This window comes from Podarcis bocagei (genome assembly GCF_964188305.1).
Source record: "Podarcis bocagei genome assembly, chromosome: 7".
Lineage (NCBI taxonomy): Eukaryota > Metazoa > Chordata > Lepidosauria > Squamata > Lacertidae > Podarcis > Podarcis bocagei.
The window spans coordinates 42,925,180-42,946,083 of record NC_138132.1 but is presented as its reverse complement, the minus strand read 5'-3'; the positions used below and the strand labels follow the sequence as shown (position 1 = coordinate 42,946,083).

General features: G+C 43.8%; 2 protein-coding genes across 2 annotated transcripts in view; both read right to left on the bottom strand.

Annotated features, from left to right (window-relative positions):
* Positions 1–698: 698 nt before the first annotated feature.
* On the bottom strand, positions 699–9,115 carry GCSH (glycine cleavage system protein H). The gene is made up of 5 exons (XM_081202730.1): positions 8,884–9,115; positions 5,506–5,585; positions 3,052–3,115; positions 1,959–2,090; positions 699–1,408 (listed from the first exon to the last, which is right to left on the bottom strand). The coding sequence occupies exons 1-5, from the start codon at positions 9,098–9,100 to the stop codon at positions 1,311–1,313; spliced, it is 591 nt and encodes a 196-aa protein (XP_081058856.1). The 5' UTR covers positions 9,101–9,115; the 3' UTR covers positions 699–1,310.
* A 1,592-nt stretch (positions 9,116–10,707) lies between these two features.
* Positions 10,708–20,904, bottom strand: part of LOC308591547 (polycystin-1-like protein 2) — a gene marked incomplete at its 5' end in the record, with an annotated part of 55,177 nt that continues 44,980 nt past the window's right edge. Inside the window, 9 exons of the mRNA XM_081202314.1 lie at positions 10,708–11,124; positions 12,343–12,474; positions 13,814–13,915; positions 14,572–14,782; positions 15,975–16,135; positions 17,281–17,408; positions 17,708–17,841; positions 18,575–18,902; positions 19,854–20,039. Coding sequence (XP_081058440.1) covers positions 10,996–11,124; positions 12,343–12,474; positions 13,814–13,915; positions 14,572–14,782; positions 15,975–16,135; positions 17,281–17,408; positions 17,708–17,841; positions 18,575–18,902; positions 19,854–20,039 — 1,511 coding nt within the window. The 3' untranslated portion in view covers positions 10,708–10,995. The remainder of the gene's footprint in view (positions 11,125–12,342; positions 12,475–13,813; positions 13,916–14,571; positions 14,783–15,974; positions 16,136–17,280; positions 17,409–17,707; positions 17,842–18,574; positions 18,903–19,853; positions 20,040–20,904) is intronic.

Sequence of the window (20,904 nt, the reverse complement as noted above, 5' to 3'; positions counted from 1 at the left end):
TCTGAAGGATCCCTGGGCACATGCCTCAGATCACATGCTGCTTTATCAGTGCCATTAACACAGCTGATACCCCAAGCAGTTGGAGTACTATTCATTACGGATTGACTGCCTGACCCTTATCTTCATTGCATCTTTGTCAAGGAGAATGCTTTCAACAACAGTTATTAAAAACGTAACTACAATGGTACCTCGGGTTACATATGCTTCAGGTTACATAAGCTTCAGGTTACAGACTCCGCTAACCCAGAAATATTACCTCAGGTTAAGAACTTTGCTTCAGGATGAGAACAGAAATCGTGCTCCGGCAGCGCGGCGGCAGTGGAAGGCCCCATTAGCTAAAGTGGTGCTTCAGGTTAAGAACAGTTTCAGGTTAAGTACGGACCTCCGGAACGAATTAAGTATTTAACCTGAGGTACCACTGTACTACGGATTATTAGACTTATCTTTGACTGCCATTTAACTCCACCACAGGCTGCACACTGACATTTTCAGTTCCCCAGATAACCTAACCCAGCTCATTTGACAGTTTCAAAACACTGCTTAGAATTTGTAGGGCAGACACTCCAATCAGTCAAATGCACTACACTGCAGATTGATCCTGCACATTCCAAAATGCCACCTGAAAGCTCATCATTTAAATATTAACCCCAGAGAGGCTACTGTAGAACACACACAAAAAGAACAGCAAACACACTTGGTAAAGTCAGGATTTTTTATTAACTTCTGTTATCTGTTCCAAGGCAAAGCAGGGAGCCTTATCTGCAGAGGATGGCCACACCTCCACAGTTTCACTTAAAAAGGTGAAATCTGGTTCTGCTCTAGTCACCTGGAACCTTCACTAATTCTGAAGGCAGCAATGCAGCCTTAATATTACAAAACGTGATTGAAAGCAGACTGCTGTCTTGGGGAGGGAATAAAACCCGTGGAGCTGAGAAGCACAGTTTGTGCTGTGAAATTAAGGCTGTTACAGTTCTACTTTATCAATGCTTAGGTTTATTTTAGGAACAAAGGTTATTCTACTCCAGATGTAATTATGAACTTCAAACTCTTGACATCCTATAATTACATTTATTCGACTAAAAAACAATACATGTACTAGAAGTGAAGATAGACATGCCACCCCAAATGAAAATGTTTTGACTTGCAGTCACTTGTGGGCATGGATCAGCACAATTTGAATCAAAGGCAGCATATTTTCCTTGAAAATTTCCTGGATAAGCTGCTCAGAGTTGAACCTTCTGTACACCACTAATTTAGGACAATCTACAGTGAAGAAAATGGTCTGCATTGGTTTACTGTTAACCTTTGGATCACTCCTCAATAGATTTTATGTATTTTTCATATGCATCTTCACTCATGAGTTCATCAAATTCTGAAGGGTTATCCACAGTCATCTTGATAAGCCAACCTATGAGCATAAAAGCAACTCAATTAGAAGCAGCAGCAGCAGCAGCAGCAGCACACACAACTCCCTGGAGCTCTAGTAAAATGCTGGCTCCTGACCACAGCAATTTCCATTCATGTCGACAAGCATAAAAGTCTCAAAGGAAACAGGTAACTTTTCACTAGCTGAAGATGAGAATACATATATAAGCCATTCCATTCGTGGCTATAGGAGAAAAGGAGATGGAACTGCAGGGCCTCTCTGCTGAAATATCAGCAACTCTTGGCTGATAACTCAGAATGGTCATTAAAAGAACTCTGGACCTAAGAAACAGTGCTGAGTTTGCTCCTCCTCCCTCCATGTCCCTTTTCCATCAGCCTGAGAGTAGGGACTACCTTATCACTGATATTTATAAAATGCTTTGTGAGCATTTTCAGCTGATGAATGGGATAAAAATGCTTTCAAATAAACCTCACTGCCGCAAGCACAAGACAATACTAAACGAGTTCCACTGTTATCCTTCCAACTCAATGATGGCGGAAACACTTTTGCAAAGTTAAGATGCCTCCCTTACCATCTTGGTAGCAAGATTTGTTGACAAGTCCTGGATTATCAGCAAGGGCAGTGTTGATTTCCGTTACTTCTCCTGTGAGTGGGGAATAGAGTTCACTAGCAGCCTTCACACTTTCCAAAGCACCAAACTCATCTGAAATACAGAATTGAAGAGAGCAAAGCACTTAATTTAGAAACTGAATTAACTGGGCTTCGAGGAAGTTGAGAGCTACTTTGCACTGCGACAAGAATTTTCTAAAGGCAGGAAACTCCAGTGTTGAAAGATTAGGAATTCAGGTAAATCCAAGCTCAATTTCAGCCTAGGTGGTGTACACCTTTACTCTGCATCCAGAGCACTCTCTATGTGAAGCCGTGTACACATAGCGTTAGCTACGATCCTGTAGTTTCTTGAGAAAGATTGCATTTTGATGTGTTTTTCCCCAGGCCAGCTTTGATCCGATTAGAAAAACATAAGCAATAAGAAAACATCCACATCCCCTCTCCATCCATTAGTGCAGACAGACAGCAGGCCACCTGGCAACACATCCAACTGTACCGATATGTGCAATGATGTGCAAATGTGGTTTGAAATGCAGCAGGAAAGAAACAACACTACTTTGTTTTAAAGCTGGTATAATGTGTACACAACATTAGAGAGGAAAAACCAAGTTTCCTCTCCCTCTTTACAAGAGTGGAGGCTATGAAAGGAGAAGGCTTAGATCTCAGTGGGTGCACAATTAGATCTGCTTGCGTAAGCAAGTCCAAAGATGCAATTTCCAACAACAGGACCCCACCCACCCCACCCCAATTCCACATGACCAACTTTCCAAAGTTACGATCTTTTAAAAGTTGCTTGTGCCGTAACATTGGAGGTGGGGAAACAGAAGGAGCCTTCTATTCAAAGTCCATAAACACACACACACACACACACACACACACACACACACACACACACACACACAAAAAACTTGGTATGCTCAAGCTGTTGAAAAATACCTAAATTAGCCTTTGGGGTTCTAATCCAAGAAAGCCGCTACCATTTAAATCAAAATGCATTGCTTTCTGACAATGTTGCAATGTGTTAAAAGTGCCAAAAAGTAAAGAAAATCGCTTACCCTGTTTGTTCAGCTTTGTTCCAATTTCTGGAAGACTACAATAAACAACGTCTCCTAGTGCTTCCTGAAACAAAAACATTCAGACATCAGCAAGAATTGTTAACTGAGAAAGCTATCAAAAAGTTGGAATCCCACCCCCCGCCTTCCCCCTGGCAAGAATTTAAGAAAGGAACAAATGCACAGCATTATAATCCACACACCCCAGAAGCTGGTGGCACTATTCCTATTGCAGTTCCCCAAAACCATATCAAACATGGGCTGCAAAGCTTCCCACACCTGTCTCTGAATACGCTTTAGTCTGGCAAATGAACTGTATCACAAACAAGTCATAAACATGACTGATTTATCAAGGATAATATAACTGGCTTCTCATACACAGCAAAGTCAAACTGGAGGGTGATGAATGAAGAGAGAAGCAGCTGTGGAGTCTCTCAGCCACACCAGCTTAGGAGCACCTGAGACACACAAAGACCCATGTTACTACCATCCAGCCACTTACAGCTGTTGTTAGGGAAGGCCCAGGCCCCCTTTCCCACACTACCTTTGTGTGTGCATTGTATTGCAGCAATCGCTCCATCCTCCCTCTTGTAATGCAACAAGGAGAGCAACACTGGTTGCTGATTTTGCCACTGGGCCTGCTCCAAGAATCTTGTGTTAATTCATAAAGCCCTTACACAACTTGGGCCCAAGGTACCTTAGGGACCGCCTGATCCCTTGTAGTCCGCCTTCATCCCTGAGACCCTCTGATCATAGAATTGTAGAGTGGGAAGAGACCCTGAGGGTCAGGTCTCCCCCACCTGCTTTGTGGAACTGCCCACCTGTGGAGGTTCAGCAAGAACCGTCCCTTCTTTCAGATATCTTCTGAAAACTGCACTGTTCAGACAGGCCTTTACTGTAAGAATTTTTGTTTAAGCCAACCAGCATCTACTGACTTTTAAATGTTTTATAAAGAGCTAGAGACTGATTTTATTTAACCTGTTGCTAGCTTCCTTGTTATGCTGTGAATTCCAGCCCAATGGTTGCCATTAATTTGATTTGAATTAATTTTATAATGAAATTACTTTAGAATGTTGTATTATTTTATTGATGTTATTATTATTATTATTATTATTATTATTATTATTATTATTGAAAACAAATAAATAATAGGTTGTGCACCAGGCATATCCAGGTTTAGATAAGCAAGAGCAATGAAATACCACAAGATCTGTGGATGGGTTAAACATGGCTATAACTTTACTGGTTACAGTATCTCTGGCTTTGGCATAGCATAGGGCAACACCTGCCAACCGGTTGCCCTCCAGCTACGACTCCCAAGAGCCCCAACCACAGGTATAGTCCAAAACAGCTGGAGGGCACAAAATTGGCAAAGGTAGGCATAGGGCAAGGATCTGCCTATGTGGCCGTCTGTCTGCTGGTTAAGTATGGGAGAATCCATCAATTTTCTCTCAGTTTTTCTGAAATTTAACACTCCACATTTTTATATCAGTTTGCAATTTTTAAAAAAGTCCTCATGAAAATTAATCAGCACTTTAGCACAAATTCCTCCTAATTTCTGTATACTATTTTGTCTAATCTACATGTTTTTGCAAAGCAATATTCCCTAATATGATGCATTTTCTATGCTATTTTCACCCATACAACACATCTAATTATGCACGCTTTGCCCTAGTATATGCATTTCTGTACATGTTTTTTTGACACAATAAAATTTGGCCATGTGCTTTTCGGCATGGAGGAAAGCCTTTTCAAACAGCTGCTCTTTATTTTTACAGATGAGGAATGGAGGAACTTTTCAAGGATGCCATGAGAAAGCTCTGCTCTGGGTCTTACGCAAGTTGCAACCAGCCAAGCTGGATGCAGAGCAAATGACACTTGCAGTCCCAATCTCATTTAAGAAATTACATGGTTCCTATGCAGAGAGCAAAGGTTCAGGTGCTATCCATCACCACCACCACTGCAAATGAGGCAATAAATATATAAGCAGGGCAATAAACATTTCTATTTCTTAGGCTCCAGCACACACACAGCCATTTTGTTGTTGTTCTGTCTGCAAAATCATAGACCCTATTGAAATATTTAGGTGCATAGGGAACTAACCAAGCACCTGGGGATTTTCCAACCCCAGTTACAAGGACGTATTCAGCCCCATAAACGCATTAAAAAGTATTATCAACAATTAAACAAACAAAAAGCTTTGAGCCAAGGTTCCCATTGAGTCCTAAGTGTAAGATACAGAGCCAAACTGCTGAAGGGAGGAGAGGATGGTTTAAAGTGGCCAATAATGTTGGAGTTCCAAGTCTACAATTTGGCTCTACATGCAGAATAGGCAATAAAGGAGCCAAAGACCAAGGCCAACAGAAAAGGCTGATAGATGTCAATTTTGCAACACAAAGCTGAGAGAGAGAGAGAGAGAGAGAGAGAGAGAGAGAGAGAGAGAGAGAGAAGCAGTACCTGTGCAAAGTTGCTGATTCCTACGGTTCCAATACTGTTTTCAACTGTTATCCATTCATGCTTGTCTGTGAATCGACGGGCTGAATGAAGCAAAAAGAACATTTCAACACACCTTGCTTTCTCTAAACACATTTTTTGCCTCAATGTTTTACCTTAAAAAGTATCAGCATAAAAAAGCACTTGATTTCCTAGTTCCAAGTTTGCAAGCAGGAATTAGAAAAAGATAGCCTGCTTTCCTATTTCAAGAACAAAAAAAATACCACTCCCAAATCCAAGCTGTGCATCAATTTCATTATCCAAAGGAGCTTCACTCCTTAGGACTTCTGGTGTGTTAGTCGTGAACAATAATAAAAATCACCACTGCAGAAATAATATGTGGTAAATCAAATGTACTGAAATAGCATGTGGCAAATTGTTTCTCCTTATTTGCTTCACCCCTTAGAAATGAAGCTCCTTTGGATATTGTCCATCTATGAATTATGTTTGCACTTCCCTGCAGTTAATTAAAACCAGCGAGAAAAGCTGGGATTCCAGTCAACACACCACAGTCAAATATCATAAAATAGCCCACAGTGCTATAAATCTGTGGGATGCCTGGACTCCCCTTCTAATTCTGGACCCCCTTTCTAAATCTGGGGGGCCAAACATTGAATTTAGCCTGTTAAAAAAGCCAGGCTGCTTTCCTGATGAAGTAATTGCCTGGAGAGATGGACCTTTAGAAGACCACAAAGAAATGGTTGATCAAAGAGGCTATTCACAGAGACTCTCTGGGCAGGAAAACAAATGGGAAAATCCCCTCCTGAGGTGAGAGAGAGTTAGCAGAGACAAAAGCCCAGTTTCAGAAGGGAGGGCACAACTGTGGTGGGCTTGCAGTTTGGCAAGCAGGAAAGTAGAGGCCAAGTCGAATGTTTGCTGGCAGTTTTTGGATCCAACATGGCAGCCGTGAGAGGAACAGGCAATCTGCTCCTGCCCCTATGAGAGAAGCAAGAGTGTAATGCTGGGAACTTCCTCTATCTAGACTCTGGTTGTAAATACGTGCAAATAAACCATATATGATCAAGATGCCACAGTCTCTTCTGCACCTCATTGCCCCAAAGGAAACACAGACCCTGGGCAAGCAAGCACGCCTAGTACCCTTGAAATCTCACACCACTCGCACAGAGTCCTTTGCCCAATCTTGCGTGAAAATAAAGCTGTGCCTCCCCTCCCGGGACCCTCTCCCTAAATCTTTCTCCCCTTTTTTCTCCACCATGAGCAAGTGCATCTTAGTGGTCCCACCAATATGCACACACCACTTGAAAGACGTTCTGCAGCACAATCTACCATTCAAGTGAATGAAGCCTTGCAGCACCTTAAACAATACAGGGATGGCAGGGCCTATTTTGGCCCAAGGGCTGCACTGCTTTGTGGGCAACCTTCCAATTGGGTACAAAAGCAAAAGTGATGTGGGCAATGGATGCAACTCTTACCTTTGTACAGTAGGCTACATTCCAGCCACCAGAGGTTTCCACATAAACACCCCTGCTCCGTGCAGGCAAGCAATAGGAATTATCAGAGTTCAAGGACACATTACAAGCAGGTAATAGTACAGAGCAGGGCTGGTGCGGGGCGTGGGATGCGGCCTAGGGAAGGGGTGTAGCCTGGAAAGAGTCCTGAAGGCCATACATAGAGGCACAGAGGGTCACATTCAGCCACCTGGGCCTGAGGTTACATTAACAGTACTGTGGTGTAAAATCTCATGACCCTAATTCCATATGCCTGCTGCAAAACAAAAACAAAAAAACCCTCCATTCCCATCTTGCAGAATTTAATTTGAGAAAAAATGAGGGTGCATAGGGAATGACAAGCAATGCAATAAATTACTATGCCGCACAGCAACACAAGACCCAGTCCAAAGAGTCAGATCCAATCAGAGTGGGTGTGTCACTGGATATGAATGGCAAACTAAGCAAATGCTGCAATAAAATTAACCCTGTATGGACCACAGTGCTTCCATGGATGTTTATTAACATTTATGGGGTAATGAAGGAATGCAACCCTGACCTCTATTCTTTGATTAGGTCTTGGGCATGCAGGAAGCATGATTCGAATCCTGCAAAAATGCAGGGTAAAGACTGCATAAAGTCAGCCTATGAGCCAATAACAGCACAAACTCTGTACTGCACACAAGACAGATTTTAAGTTTGAACACCCATAGCTAGGTCAACCAAAGCAATCCCTTCCCTCCTGCCTCGATAGGTTAAATATCCCAATAAGTTTTGCACAATTAAATCCTAGGCATGTTACTCAGAAATGAGTCCCACTGTGTTCAGCAGTGCTTACTCCAAATAAATGTGCTCAGGATTGCAGTACTGAAAAGCTCCATCCTAACTTTGTCTACTCAAAAGTAAGTCCTATTGAACTCATTGGGGCTCACACCCAGGTGTGTTTAGGACTGCAGTTTTTGAGGCTCTGTACACATTTAATTGAGGGACGTGGATGGCGCTGTGGGTTAAACCACAGAGCCTAGGATCAGAGCTGGTGATCAGAAAGTCAGCGGTTCGAATCCGCACAACGGGGTGAGCTCCCGTTGCTCGGTCCCTGCTCCTGCCCACCTAGCAGTTTGAAAGCATGTCAAAGTGCAAGTAGATAAATAGGTACCACTCTGGTGGGAAGGTAAACGGCGTTTCCGTGCACTGCTCTGGTTCGCCAGAAGCGGCTTAGTCATTCTGGCCACATGACCCGGAAGCTGTACGCTGGCTCCCTCGGCCAATAAAGCGAGATGAGCGCTGCAACCCCAGAGTCGGTCACACTGGACCTAATGGTCAGGGGTCCCTTTACCTTTACTTACACATTTAACTCATATCCCTCTACCCCCCAAAAAAAGAACTTCAGGAACTGTAGTTTGTTAAGGGTGCTGGGAATTGTAGCTCTGCTCAAACTGCAGTTCCCAGGATTCATTGGGGACAGGGGATGTGCTTTAAATGCATGGTGTGTAGCAGCAAACAAGCTGCAAATTTATGACCGGCTGCTGGGGGAATAAGCCTCTTTGAACTCAAGTGAGGTAAACCCGCACAAGTTTGGGCTGCCCAGCTGCACTCTTAGGCACGCTTACTTGGGAGTAAGCCGCCTCTCGATTCTTAGGGGCTTCCTTCTGAGAAAGGCACGCGCAGGCTTGGGTTGCAAAGCAGTAGCAGCAGCACCCCCTCCCTCCACCCAACGAGAGCGACTGAAGCTCCTCCGCAGCTCCCATTCATTGCAAAGGGCTTCCTTGCGCAGGAGACCTTGCCTCCGGATCGGGCCCCTTGCACTGCACCCTCCGCCGCCCACTTCTCCGCCCCGTGACCCCACGGCGCCCATTCATCCCTCTCGCTTCCTCTCCTCCCCGCCGCGACTCACCGGCGAGCAGCAACGCGGGGCTGGTGCTGAGCCTCCGAGCCGGGGCGGCCTGGCTGCTGCTGCTGCTATTGGCCCAGGCGGCCTGGGAGCAGCCGACTAAGGCGCGACGGGGCCTGGCCAAGCCGGCTGCACAAGGAGCAGCGGCGGCGGCGGTGGCAGAAGCCGTGCCAGGCCCAACCCGCCGCAGCGCTCGCAAGGCCGCCAGTGCCGCTGCCATGGCGGGGCTGCTGCACAGAGACGCGGCCGGGGCCAGAGGGGACAAGCCGGCGAGGGAGGCGGTGGCGGAGGACAAGGGGGAGGCGGGCCTTTCGGAAGGGGGCCTGGCTTGGCCTGGCCGGCGAGGAGGAGGAGGAGGAGAGTGCGGGGGGGGGGACGTGCGGGAAGCGGGTTGCCGCAGCAGCTGCTGCTTGCTTTATTTTACTTTAGGCATTTATTAACCGCCATCGACCGTGTCCTCTGGGCGGCTTGCAAAAAAGTGGCGTGTTTGTTTTTTTTAAAAAGTAACAGTAAAAAAATTAAGAGCAGTAGCATTTAGCACAAATCACCCCAGAAGGAAGAGCCAACACAAGCAGCTCGTCGTTCGTCTAAAAGCTTGCTTCAAGCCATATAAACACTATTCTGACAAACCCTTAGGAGTTTTGTTTTTACTCTCGCCGGAAACAAGTTGGAGGAGTGCATCCCATAATAAGTGGAGGAGTGGTACTTTTTGCACTTTAGGAGCCCATCGTGACAAGCTCCACAGAGCCCTGTTCCCTCTAATGAGAGTCCCAAAATGCAGATAGCTGTGTGCCGAAGAGCAGTGTGGTGTAGTAGTTGGGACTCCGAACTGGAGGACCAGGGTTCAAATCCCTCCTCAGCCTTGAAGCTCACTGGATGACCTTGGGCTACTCCCTGTCTCTCAGCTTACCTACATCACAGGTTTGCAGTGGAGGATAAAATGGGGAGGGGGAGAATCATGCACTTAAGGAAAGGTGAAATATAAATGTAATACATGAATAAATAACTAAAAGCATATAGCATAATGGCTAATTTATTAGGAGCAGCTAAAGTGCAATCTAATAATGCACTTCTCTGGGAGTCAGCTACTGTACAGTACATTGCTTACTTCTGATTCCATAGGTTCAGCCATTAACACACACACTTTACATCTCCAGCCAGTTGAAATGCAAACTGTGTGTGCAATCAATACATGTCCTAGCATTATTGTTTGTTTCTTCCTATGCTCTGTGGACACCACTTCCTCAGTTAATGTTTTAGGACAGAGGCGGGGAACCTTGGGCCCAAGGGCCAAACGTGGCTCTCTAGACCTCTCTAATGGCCCTCCCCAGGCCAAAGGCCCATCTAGTCCAGCAACAGTTCTCCCAGTTGTGAACCAGCTGCCCCTGGGAAGCTGACAAGCAGGACATAAATGCAACAGTGCTCACCCCATCAACTGGTATTCAGAGCAGTACTGCCTCAGAGACTGGAAAGTGAAAGTAATCATTGTGGCTAATAGTCACTGATAGCTTCATTCTCTTTGGATTTGTACAATTTTCTTAAAGCTGTCTAAGCTGATGGCCATCTCTACATCTTGTGGGGAGCAAATTCAACCATTTAATGATGTGCTGTGTAAAGAAGTATTATCTTTTGTCCTGAATATTCCAACATTCAGCTTTCTTGTATGGTCCCAAGTTCTAGTACTCAGAGAGGTTTCCTCCTCATCCATTTTCTCCACACTGTGAATAATTTTATACATTTCCAAATAAAGCATTTTCTAAGAATAAATTATGAATTGAACTGGTAATGATTTTATAATTTGTTATAAAAAATGAAGCTGAACAATGCTTTGGATTCTTAGCTTTTATTATACTACGCTGCGGAATAAGTACAGAATAAAGCAGTATGCATAATCAAGCAAGCATCAGTTCTATAGTTATGTCAAGCACTCATTTTCACTTCTATCAGTACAGAGTTAAGGCCAGTATCTTAAGTACAATTATTGGAGAGCATATCAAGACCTCAGTCAATGGAAGTAATCCTGCTGTCTGCCACAACATTTCACAAACATGGAAGCCACAATATCTAAAGGCAGCTGCAAGAGCTGTAAGTTGAAGTGGGTAAGAAGACCAGTTGTTAGTTGCTCATCACAGGTTCTTCTAGTTTCTTGTCAGAGGCTGGTTTATGGTCAGTTTTACATTTTATTCCAAGGAAGCTGCAAATTTTCTTCAGCATTAGGTCAACAATCTCTTCCTCTTCAGAAGCCTAAAAAGCACACAGACACACACACACACAATACAGTTTGTATGAGTATAGATATAACTGAATTGCATCCTGGGCTTGTGTAGAATTTGTGGTGCTGATGATAACTACAGGCAGGAAAAAGTAGAACACGAAACAGTCATGTTAAACATTGTAGTAGCACACTGCAGTAAACTGTAGTGTGGCCAGGAGAATACTGTATGTGAATTTCCTTATGAGTAGATTGTCAGTCAAACTAAACCTGCTGATTAATGTGCATGTGATTAGGCTGCAGACAGATACTGAAAATTACTGCCAAAAGAAAGGAAGACAAACAGGAAAATGTATTGGGGGGGGGTAATTCTTCGTTCTAGTTCATAGTTAGCAAGCTCAATCAAAATATGAGGTTTGGACAGCACACTGAGCCATACCGTGGCTTAGCTTAGTGCAGGAAGGAGTAAAAAGATGGGGGAGAAGCAAAGTGGATTACTGTGTCATGTGAACCAGGCCAGGGCCCCACACTTAATGCTAACACCATGGTTTAGTCTCGTGGATGAGTTGTGGAGAGTCCAAGTAAAGAATTGGGCTCGGACTCTCCCCTTTCCACCTCCTGCACAGCCAGTAGGCAGAGATCTACAGATGTTTGTTCTGTAAGAATTATCTGTTTGTTTTGTTGTATGAACCAGGAATCCTGGCTTTAAACAAACCAGTTACTTAAACAAACCAGCATCACAATCCACAGTTTGAAACTGGCTTGTTCTGAAATTTACCACAGTTAGTTGTATGGCAGGTTTCCTGGTTCATAAAACAGGACAACATTCTTTGAAAGTAATGGGAGGAGTGGAAGGGGAGCAGGCAAGCCTGATGTCCATGGTTACAAACACGTTAGGTTACAGACTCTGCTAACCCAGAAGTAGTACCTCAGGTTAAGAACTTTACTTCAGGATAAGAACAGAAATTGTGCGGCGGCGGTGCAGCAGGAGCAGGAGGCCCCATTAGCTAAAGTGGTACCTCAGTTTAAGAACAGTTTCAGGTTAAGAATGGACCCCCGGAACAAATTAAGTTCTTAACCAGAGGTACCACTGTACGTAGTACTAAACCATGGTTTAGTAGTGTTACATTTGAACTCGGCCTGTGCAGGTCCTTGATTAGTCGGATCTCCCAGTATACATATATATGTACAGACCAGGGCTGATGGCATCCTTAAATGTGGAAATTCACATATTACTTCTGTGGACAAACCTGATAATGTTTCTGTTCCTCACTGAAAGCGACAAGGATCACAGAAATGAAGAGATTCAGCACCACAAATGTCATAAAAATGATGCAGGAGCCAATTAAGAAGGAGCCCAAGATGGGATTGTAGTCCAAGACCTGAAAGAGACATATATATGTTACAATAAGGGATATTGTTATCTTCTTCTGGGAAGAGAACATTATTTTCAGGGACAGTACTTGTGAATTATTTAAACACTTTAGTTTGCTGGTGTCTTGTGTAAGCATCATGTTTGCCCAAATGCACTCTGCCTTAATACTGAAGAGAGTGTTTCTTTGTATATTTTGAGGATAAGTAATGCTTAAGATATGTGTTGCTGTTTTTTTATGTACAAGTTATACTACCGTACTTCAGTGGGAGCAGGGGGTAGCATTACGAAAAGTAAAAAAAATGTGTTCCCTCTTGCTTCTCCCATTCCAATGCATCATTGCCTGTGACTTTTGCTCCTCCTTTTCCACCACCCTCACCTGTCCAAAGGTCTCTTCCTGCTTAGTCAACTTTCGTCCTTTCTTCCCCTTTATACCCAGAACTGCTTTTCAAAACCCCAAAAGGTGATTTCACCTTTATTGCTTTGCTCAAAACACGCCTTTTCATGAAGCCTTTGGTAAACCACTTACAGTAGTCCCAATACCCATCCACAGCCTTTCCCAGCTTGTTGCCCTCCTGATGTTTCGGACTCCCATAATTGCTGACCATCAGCCATGCTGGCTGGGGATGATGGAAGATGGGAATCAAACAAGGTTGAGGAAGGTTGCCTTATGATAACTAGGGATGGGTGAATCTGTACATTTAATTTTCTCTCCGTTTCTCATTTTTCTCTTCCTAAGTTCAGTTCTCCACATTTCGCATTACAGTGGTACCTCGGGTTACAGATGCTTCAGGTTACAGACTCCGCTAACCCAGAAATAGTACCTCGGGTTAAGAACTTTGCTTCAGGATGAGAACAGAAATCGTGCTCCGGCAACGCGGCGGCAGCGGGAGGCCCCATTAGCTAAAGTGGTGCTTCAGGTTAAGAACGGATCTCTGGAACGAATTAAGTACTTAACCCGAGGTACCACTGTAGTTTGCATTAAAAAAAAAAAGAAGTCCTGAAAATTCACCAGCATTTTACTGCATTTCCCCCCATAATAGACACATGTTTACGGTATATGCAGTTTCTCCCTAATATACACATGTTTGCAAGGCAATGTTCCCTAATATGATACATTTTTGAATGTTACTTTTGCTGATAGATGCATGGCCATGCACCTAGCTTTTGCTTTTTGTACAAATTTATTGGCTGGAGAACGGCATTGCAAAATATAGATAGTTTAAGATGGGGTTGGCAAAACTATGTGTTTGGATGGTGCTAAATAAATAAGACAACAGATATGTGGTCCATTTCATTTAATTCAACCTTAGTTACAAGGGAAAAAACCTCTGAAGGATAAACCATACCTCTTCATAGTTGAAGATTCCAAGCTGAAGACTGACCATTGTCTCTGCAGAATCAAACAGGGTCTTGTAAGAGTTCAACTTCCAGCCGTATATCAAGTTTGTCTGCAAATTATAAAAATGGGAGGAAAACAGTTTCTCACCCAAATCACAAGGCCAGTTAGCAAGTGACACAGATTACTGGGCACACTAGGTTCTCCATAATACACATGATTATTTTTCTGCTTAGACACAGGGTGTATTGGAGCTGTTGGTGTCTCTTTACTGCAGAGATGAAGGTTTAGGTTAAAGTTGAGGTTGCAACTGAGAAATGAGCCCTGCTTGAAAACATAATTACTGTTGCTGCCAGTTGCTTTCACAAGCCCCCCGCGCTTTAGGCCTCAGCTTCTGCATATGTTTAAAGCACTCATACCGCTTTAAGAGTCATGACTTCCCCCCGAAAGAAACCACCTTTGGGTTGAAATTTGTTTCAAGCTGTTTTTAATGTTGTATTTTAAGTGGCTGTAACCTGCTCTGGGACCTTAGGGTGACGAGTGTGTAGTAAGTTGAACTCATTGTCATCATCCTTGACATCTGGGGCTGGTGGGAATTGTAGTCTAACAGCATCTGGAAGGTACCATTTTGACTACATCTGTATAACAGACAGGACTCTAAAAAAAATAGGAGCAAACTAATCCAAATTATGGAGGGTTGGTAGGGGGTGAGGGGAGAGAGAGAGCCAGAAAACCAATTGGGAATAGATGGAAGACATGGGTACTCACCGCTATGGAATAGGCAAGGAACATGATTATAATCACAGTTGCAAATCCTGATATGTCCCCCCAGGCCCTCCTCAGGGTTGAGGTGATCATGTTCAGCTTTGGGTTCAGCCGCAGGAGATGCCAGAGTTTCACAGTGGCAAGAAGAACCAGAAAGGCAATCAGGTAGCCCAGAACTGCATCAACAGTCGCTGTCTGGTTGAAGCTTGCAAACCTGAAGGAATATGGGAATCGTTATGACATAGTGGAGGCTATTCTGTTAGGGCACATGGAGCATGGCTCCACCAACCTTAGTTACCCTCCACCTGCTTGCCTGCCTGCCTCTTTCCTTCCTTATAACCAGTCCTGGGGCTCTCTCTAGATGTCAGCTTCCTCCTCCTCTTTTGTCTCAGTGTTGCTTTTTAAAACTCACCAGGGAAGAGGATAATAATAATAATAATAATAATAATAATAATAATAATAATAATAATTTATACCCCTCCCATCTGCCTGGGTTTCCCCAGCCATTCTGGGCAGCTCCAACAGAATATTAAAAGCACAATAAAACATCAAACATTAAAAACTTCCCTGAACTAGAATTAGTTGACACTGCCTGTCATTGACCTCTCTGCTCTCTGCTCTACCAGTCCCAGTAATGAGGCAGTGTTGTGTAATGGTTACAGTGTCAGGCTGGGACCAAAGAGACCTAGGTTCAGATATTGGCTCAGCCACAAGGTTCACTGAATTTTTTTGGGCAAGTCTCTTTCTTTCTCAGCCTGATCTGCTTCACATGGCAGGTGAGAATCATGTTTGTCTCCTTGAGCTGCTTCTTGGAGGAAAGGTGGAGTTGGGCAAGTCAACCAATCCATTATTTTCCAATTGAAACATAAGCCCTTAAAATTGGACAGTTCTCTCAGAGCAAAAACCTGGGAGACGCACATTAATTGTATTTTATATAATCTTTATGGATGCAAGCAGTAGCTATTACAAAGTTGAAAAAATGCCTTGCAAAAAAATGGTCTATGTGAATTTCATGCGACCCATCCCATCCATTTTGAGCTTGCAGTTTTAAAAAAAAAAAACCTCCACAAAATTATATTAAAAACTTGTGTTTAAAAACTTTTTTCAAAAAATATATCTAAATCCACATTTTTCTAAAGACCTTTTTCTGAAACCATACATTTTTATTTTAATACATTTTGGTACTCTTTAATGCCAAGGACTGTACTGCAGCATTTGTACAAGTGCCAAAATCAAATGATAATTATATTTGGGAGATGCAAATCAGGTCGGTTTGCATTGGAATTCACAGACATCAAATTCCACAGGGAGCATCCATAGATCACCAAGGCTGCTTAAAAATTCTTCCCTTTTCTCCCCCTGATGGGATGGAGAGTTTACAAAGTGGCAGGATGGGGAGCCCTTACTCATCCTTATGCTCCTGATAGTAGCTGATGTCCCGCAAGCCCAAGATTGTCCGTCTTACAAACACCAACAGGGCGCTCCAGCTGATGGAAATGATGGCCAGTTCCAACAGGTTCCACTTGCTTCGGAAGTAATTCCATTTCAGAGCGCGCATGAGCTTTCCCTGCAGGAACAAGGTGTTCAGTTCCAAAGAATGCATTAAGTGATTGTTAGGGAGAAAGGCAGATTGTGTTGCTACAATGCAACCTCATTTCGATGAGTAGCCAAGCATGACTTCATATCCAAGGATCACACAGTCAGTTAAATGAGAGAGCTGCTGGAATGCAGAGAGGGTCTCCAGCTTTTTCTGGCTGGCAGCTGCCTCTGCTTTCTCTGCCTGACCTGCAGAGATTCAACATGGAAAAGAAGCTAAGGAAAACACTTCTGATGGCTAGCCTATTCCGCAAGGAGCATTCTGCTCTGCAAACTGTTATCTATTCCCAACTATATTCACGATGCATGTGCAGAGACTTGTCTGAATGCAGCCTTAGGTACTCCTTTATCTCCAATGATGTTCTGGAAATTCCATGCAAAAGAGAAAGCCAATCAGTTTGTAGGACAGCATCCCAAAACTTCAGGGTGGTCACAAAAAGAAGGACAGCTGTCACATAACAAGTCTTTGGTTGCAGGCCTCTGCACACCTACCTGGACAAAGTCCCATAGAACTAAGTGTGGGACTTATTTCTGAGAAGACATCTATACAATTACACTGTCTGGGTTACTTAGTCCGTGCCTGCAAGGTGTGGCAGTTGACTGGCAGCAGGAGTTACAAGCACTATAATAATCAGGAACTCTTAAGTGTCAGGGCTGGTGGCAGCCAGGGCTGCTGATAGGATTCGCAAGCCCTGGAACATATGTGACCAAACAATATGAGTGTCTGGTCTCCAGAATGCATGGGGGACCAGTGTATTCATCAGATGTTGATGACTTCCAACCTGCATCAGCCTCAGTGAATATGGGCAATGGCCAGGGATGGTGAGAACTTCACTTAAAAACATCTGGAAGGACTAATTTGAGGAAGTCTGGTTTAGCAGCATTGTTCTCAACTGTGGCACAAGAAATTCCAGATTCATATCACCAACAAGGTTCGCTTTCCTGGCTCAGGGTGGAAGAGAATGCCTTCCACTGTTCAGAGGTACCATGCCTCTAAATACCAGTCGCTAAGAACCAAGAGCAAAAGACTGCTACTGCGCACAGAGGCATGTGGCTGGCTACTGTTGGATGCTGGAGCAAATGGACCATTGGCTTGATCCAGTCTGATATCCTTACCTGTCCCACCATGTAGTATATGACAAACAGGAAATAAATGACTTCTGCTGCTATCACAAAGATATGCAGACCATCTGTGTATGGATAAAGCCGGACACTCTGTAGCTCAGACCGCGTGAAGAAAGCCCCTGCGAAATCAAAGCAGAAGTCAGTATTCTGTTCCGTCGGACAGCAGGTGCAGCTTATTGTGGAGGGTTAAGACAAAATGTACAAATCTGAAATGCCCTCTTCTATGTATTGTAGCTGTTAAAGGTATGGAAACCCTGTTCCTTTTTCTGTCTGGCTCACTGTATCCATGTAATATGCTGGGTTGATATTGAATTACTACATCAATGTGGAGACAAAATGTGCCAGGCAAACTCCCAGAGTAATGTAGGCACTGCTTTTTTCTTACATGAAAACACTGGCGCAGATGTCAGGCTCTTACCTAAGGCATTGGTTTCAAACATGAGGCTTACAATGCAGAAGAGGTTCACATTTGCATTGTAGACAGTGAACTCAACAAACACAGCTCTCGTAAATGTATCCAGCCAAACGTTATTGAAGAGGTACTGGAGGATTCTGCCAAAATACAAAGTGAGGAATGTGCAATCACATCCTGAGGTCCTAAAAATGTTAAGATGCTAAGGAGTCAAGAGGTTGCCAAATCCAATCTGATGATCCAGCAGAAAAGAGGGTGGAACCCCATTTCCTGCAGTAACAAAGCATTCAATCTAGAACATTCGAAATGCCCTTAGATTGGCCATTGGTCTAAACTAGCCTTTCCCAACCTAGCACCTTCCAGATGGTTTGAAAGACAACTCCCATTAGCCACAGCCAGCATAGACACCCTCAACCCCACTTTATCTGGCCTGACTGTGTAAAAGGTAAAAAGAACTCTATAGCTCCAGGAGAAGAATACAAATAATATCAATACACCATTGAAATGCAAGCCTTGCCTAACAGTTATCCAAAGTCCCAAACTTCAAAATGCAGTCACAGCCTGGAAATGGCATGTATGCAATTAGAAAATGCAGAAACGCTGAATATTTACAAGGAAATGTACGTTTACCTCTCTGCTAAGACTTCCCCCAATCTGTACCAAATCTGGAGCTGCAACTGCATGCTTTGCAAAACATCAACACCCCATCTTCTCTCCCTTGGTTGCTTCCCATTGAACTGCTAATGGGTGGGATGGGACCCTAGAACCAGGTGGGGCCAAGGATTCCCAGCCCCTGAATTAATCTAACTGATTAAACTACTGCTGCTGCTACCACTACTACAGTGGAAGCGCAAATAAGCAGAGATAAGCTACCTGGAGGCATTGTGGGCATCTGTCCCCAAGTGAACCACATATCCACCACCTCTGTAGACAGCCAGTTTGCCCCAGATTGGGTGCCCTCTCAGTTTGGACTGGCTCTGATACTGCCATGCAGAACTGAGTTCTGATGAGTTATCAAGGGAAGAGATGTTCCAGTGCGCTCCATAGTCTGCCATGTCCTCCGTGTCGAAAGAATAAGAAGCATGGCACTTGCCAACCGTCAGCTGCAGTTTGGGATCTATTGGGCAGGTGTTGCCCTTCACTCGCACCTGGCGAATCCGGGCACTGCCCACCAGCTTGGAGTTGCCATCCGTGATAAAGCCTTGTTGAAATTTAAGGGGGGAGGGGGAGAGAAAGTGTTTGAAAAGGCAAATCCTTCCACAGTCATTTGCAATGCTTTCAAAGTTAATTTGTACCCCACCAACAGTTTTTTATTTACTCATTTTATTTATTTCATTTATGGTAATGTCATCTGAGTGACAAGCAAACCCTCGTAACAAAAGCACAAGATGCAAAGAAACAGAGACTAAGAAGCAGCAACTGAGGCAGCACAATGCAATGCTAACTGTATTTGCTTGTATAAAAACTTCATAAGGCGAAAATCCTTAAAAGGGCAGATCTTTTTCAGTCGAAGGGCCACGTCTCCTACTGTGCCAGAGTCTGAATGCCAGACAGGGATCCCTGGTGAGGCACATTTGGCTCTAGGTTTCAGTCTCCTCATCGCTACCATAAAAAACACAGCCAGCTGAGCCTAAAATTATTCCAGTAATAAATTAAAAATATGTCCATGCTAAAACAAGAAAGCCCCTAAAAAACACAACTCGGTGAACTGAAGAGTGTCTGGTGCCAAAAAAACAAATTAATGTAAGCACCAGGTGAATATCCCAAGATCTAGCACTCCATAACAGAGGAGCCACAAGAGAGACGGCCCCTCTCTCTTACAGCCACTTTCTCAGGGGGTACTTGCAGAAGGGCTTCCACTGATGACTTTGGGGTACAGACAGCAGTATATTGGAAGAGGAGATGCTTTAAAGCAGAGATGGGAAACCTAAGGCCCAGAGGGCCAAATGCAGCCTTCCATGCCTCTGTATCTGGGCTTTGGAACTCTTCCCAGGCTTTTGGCTCATTAAACAATATATGGGCTTTTTGTTTGTTAATCTGTTATGTATTTTTGTGTTTTTATATTGTAAACTGCCTCTGATCTTTGGATGGAAGGTGGTATAGAAATTTAATAAATAACTGAAATGAAACAAAATGAAATGAATCTCTGTACCTTGGTGTGAGCTGTACAAGTTGCTGACTAAGGTGGTTCTGGCCCATTTGAAGAAGTCCTGGTAACTGAAGACGTCTTGGAATCCGTCTGTGAAGCTGTTCTCAATGTGTTTGTTCAGGTAATAGGAGTTAGGATCTCGCTGCCCATAGGCAACCAAAAGCAGCATCCACAAGAAACCCAAGTAGGCTGGAGAGAGGAGAGCAAAGCAATATGAAAGCAAAGAAGAAACCCAATAGGTTTCCAAAGGTGCTTCCAGACAGGAGCTAATACATTGCAAATGGCTCATTCTACTTTGTGCAACTGTAGTACGAACACAGGTTTTTCTGTACCTTTGCAAACACACCTTAAAAAACAATTCAAGAAGTGTGCAAGAACACAACAGCAAACATTGCCACCCTAATCCTAATTGAGTTACCTGGGAGTAAGTCCTATTGAATTCTGAGTAGATATGGTTAAAGTTCCACTGGTTAGGATTACGGCATAATGATTGTGGCATATGTTTTTATGAGGGGCAATATCCATTTCCATTTGGTTCTAATTTTTAAATGCTAAGGTATTGGACACACACAAAATTGTACTGTGCTTACGGTCCCTAAGGTAACATCCCATGTTTACTTTGTGGACCGCTTAAGATAAAAGCTTTTCTAAACTGGGCATGTCCTTGCTGGTTCGTTTTTAATGGCCCAGAGGACAATCTTCTATTTGAAGAGTTCCCTATTGCCCAGCCCAAATCCAGTTTAAAGATAAAGAATCCTATAAAGAAGAAAGGGCCTTGCTTCAAGGAAGAAGGGGCATTGAAAGTTGTCCATCAACAGTGAGCAGTAAAAAAGGTAAAGGTAAAGGACCCCTGGCCCCTTTATGGATCACTGCCTTGCCGTGGTGAAGGGGCTTGAATAACTCAGAGAAGCTATGAGCTATGCCGTGCAGGGCCACCCAAGATGAACAGGTCATAGTGGAGAGTTTTGACCAAACGTGATCCACCTGGAGCAGGAACCGGCAAGCCACTCCAGTATCCCTGCCAAGAAAACTCCATGGACAAAGACAACAGGCA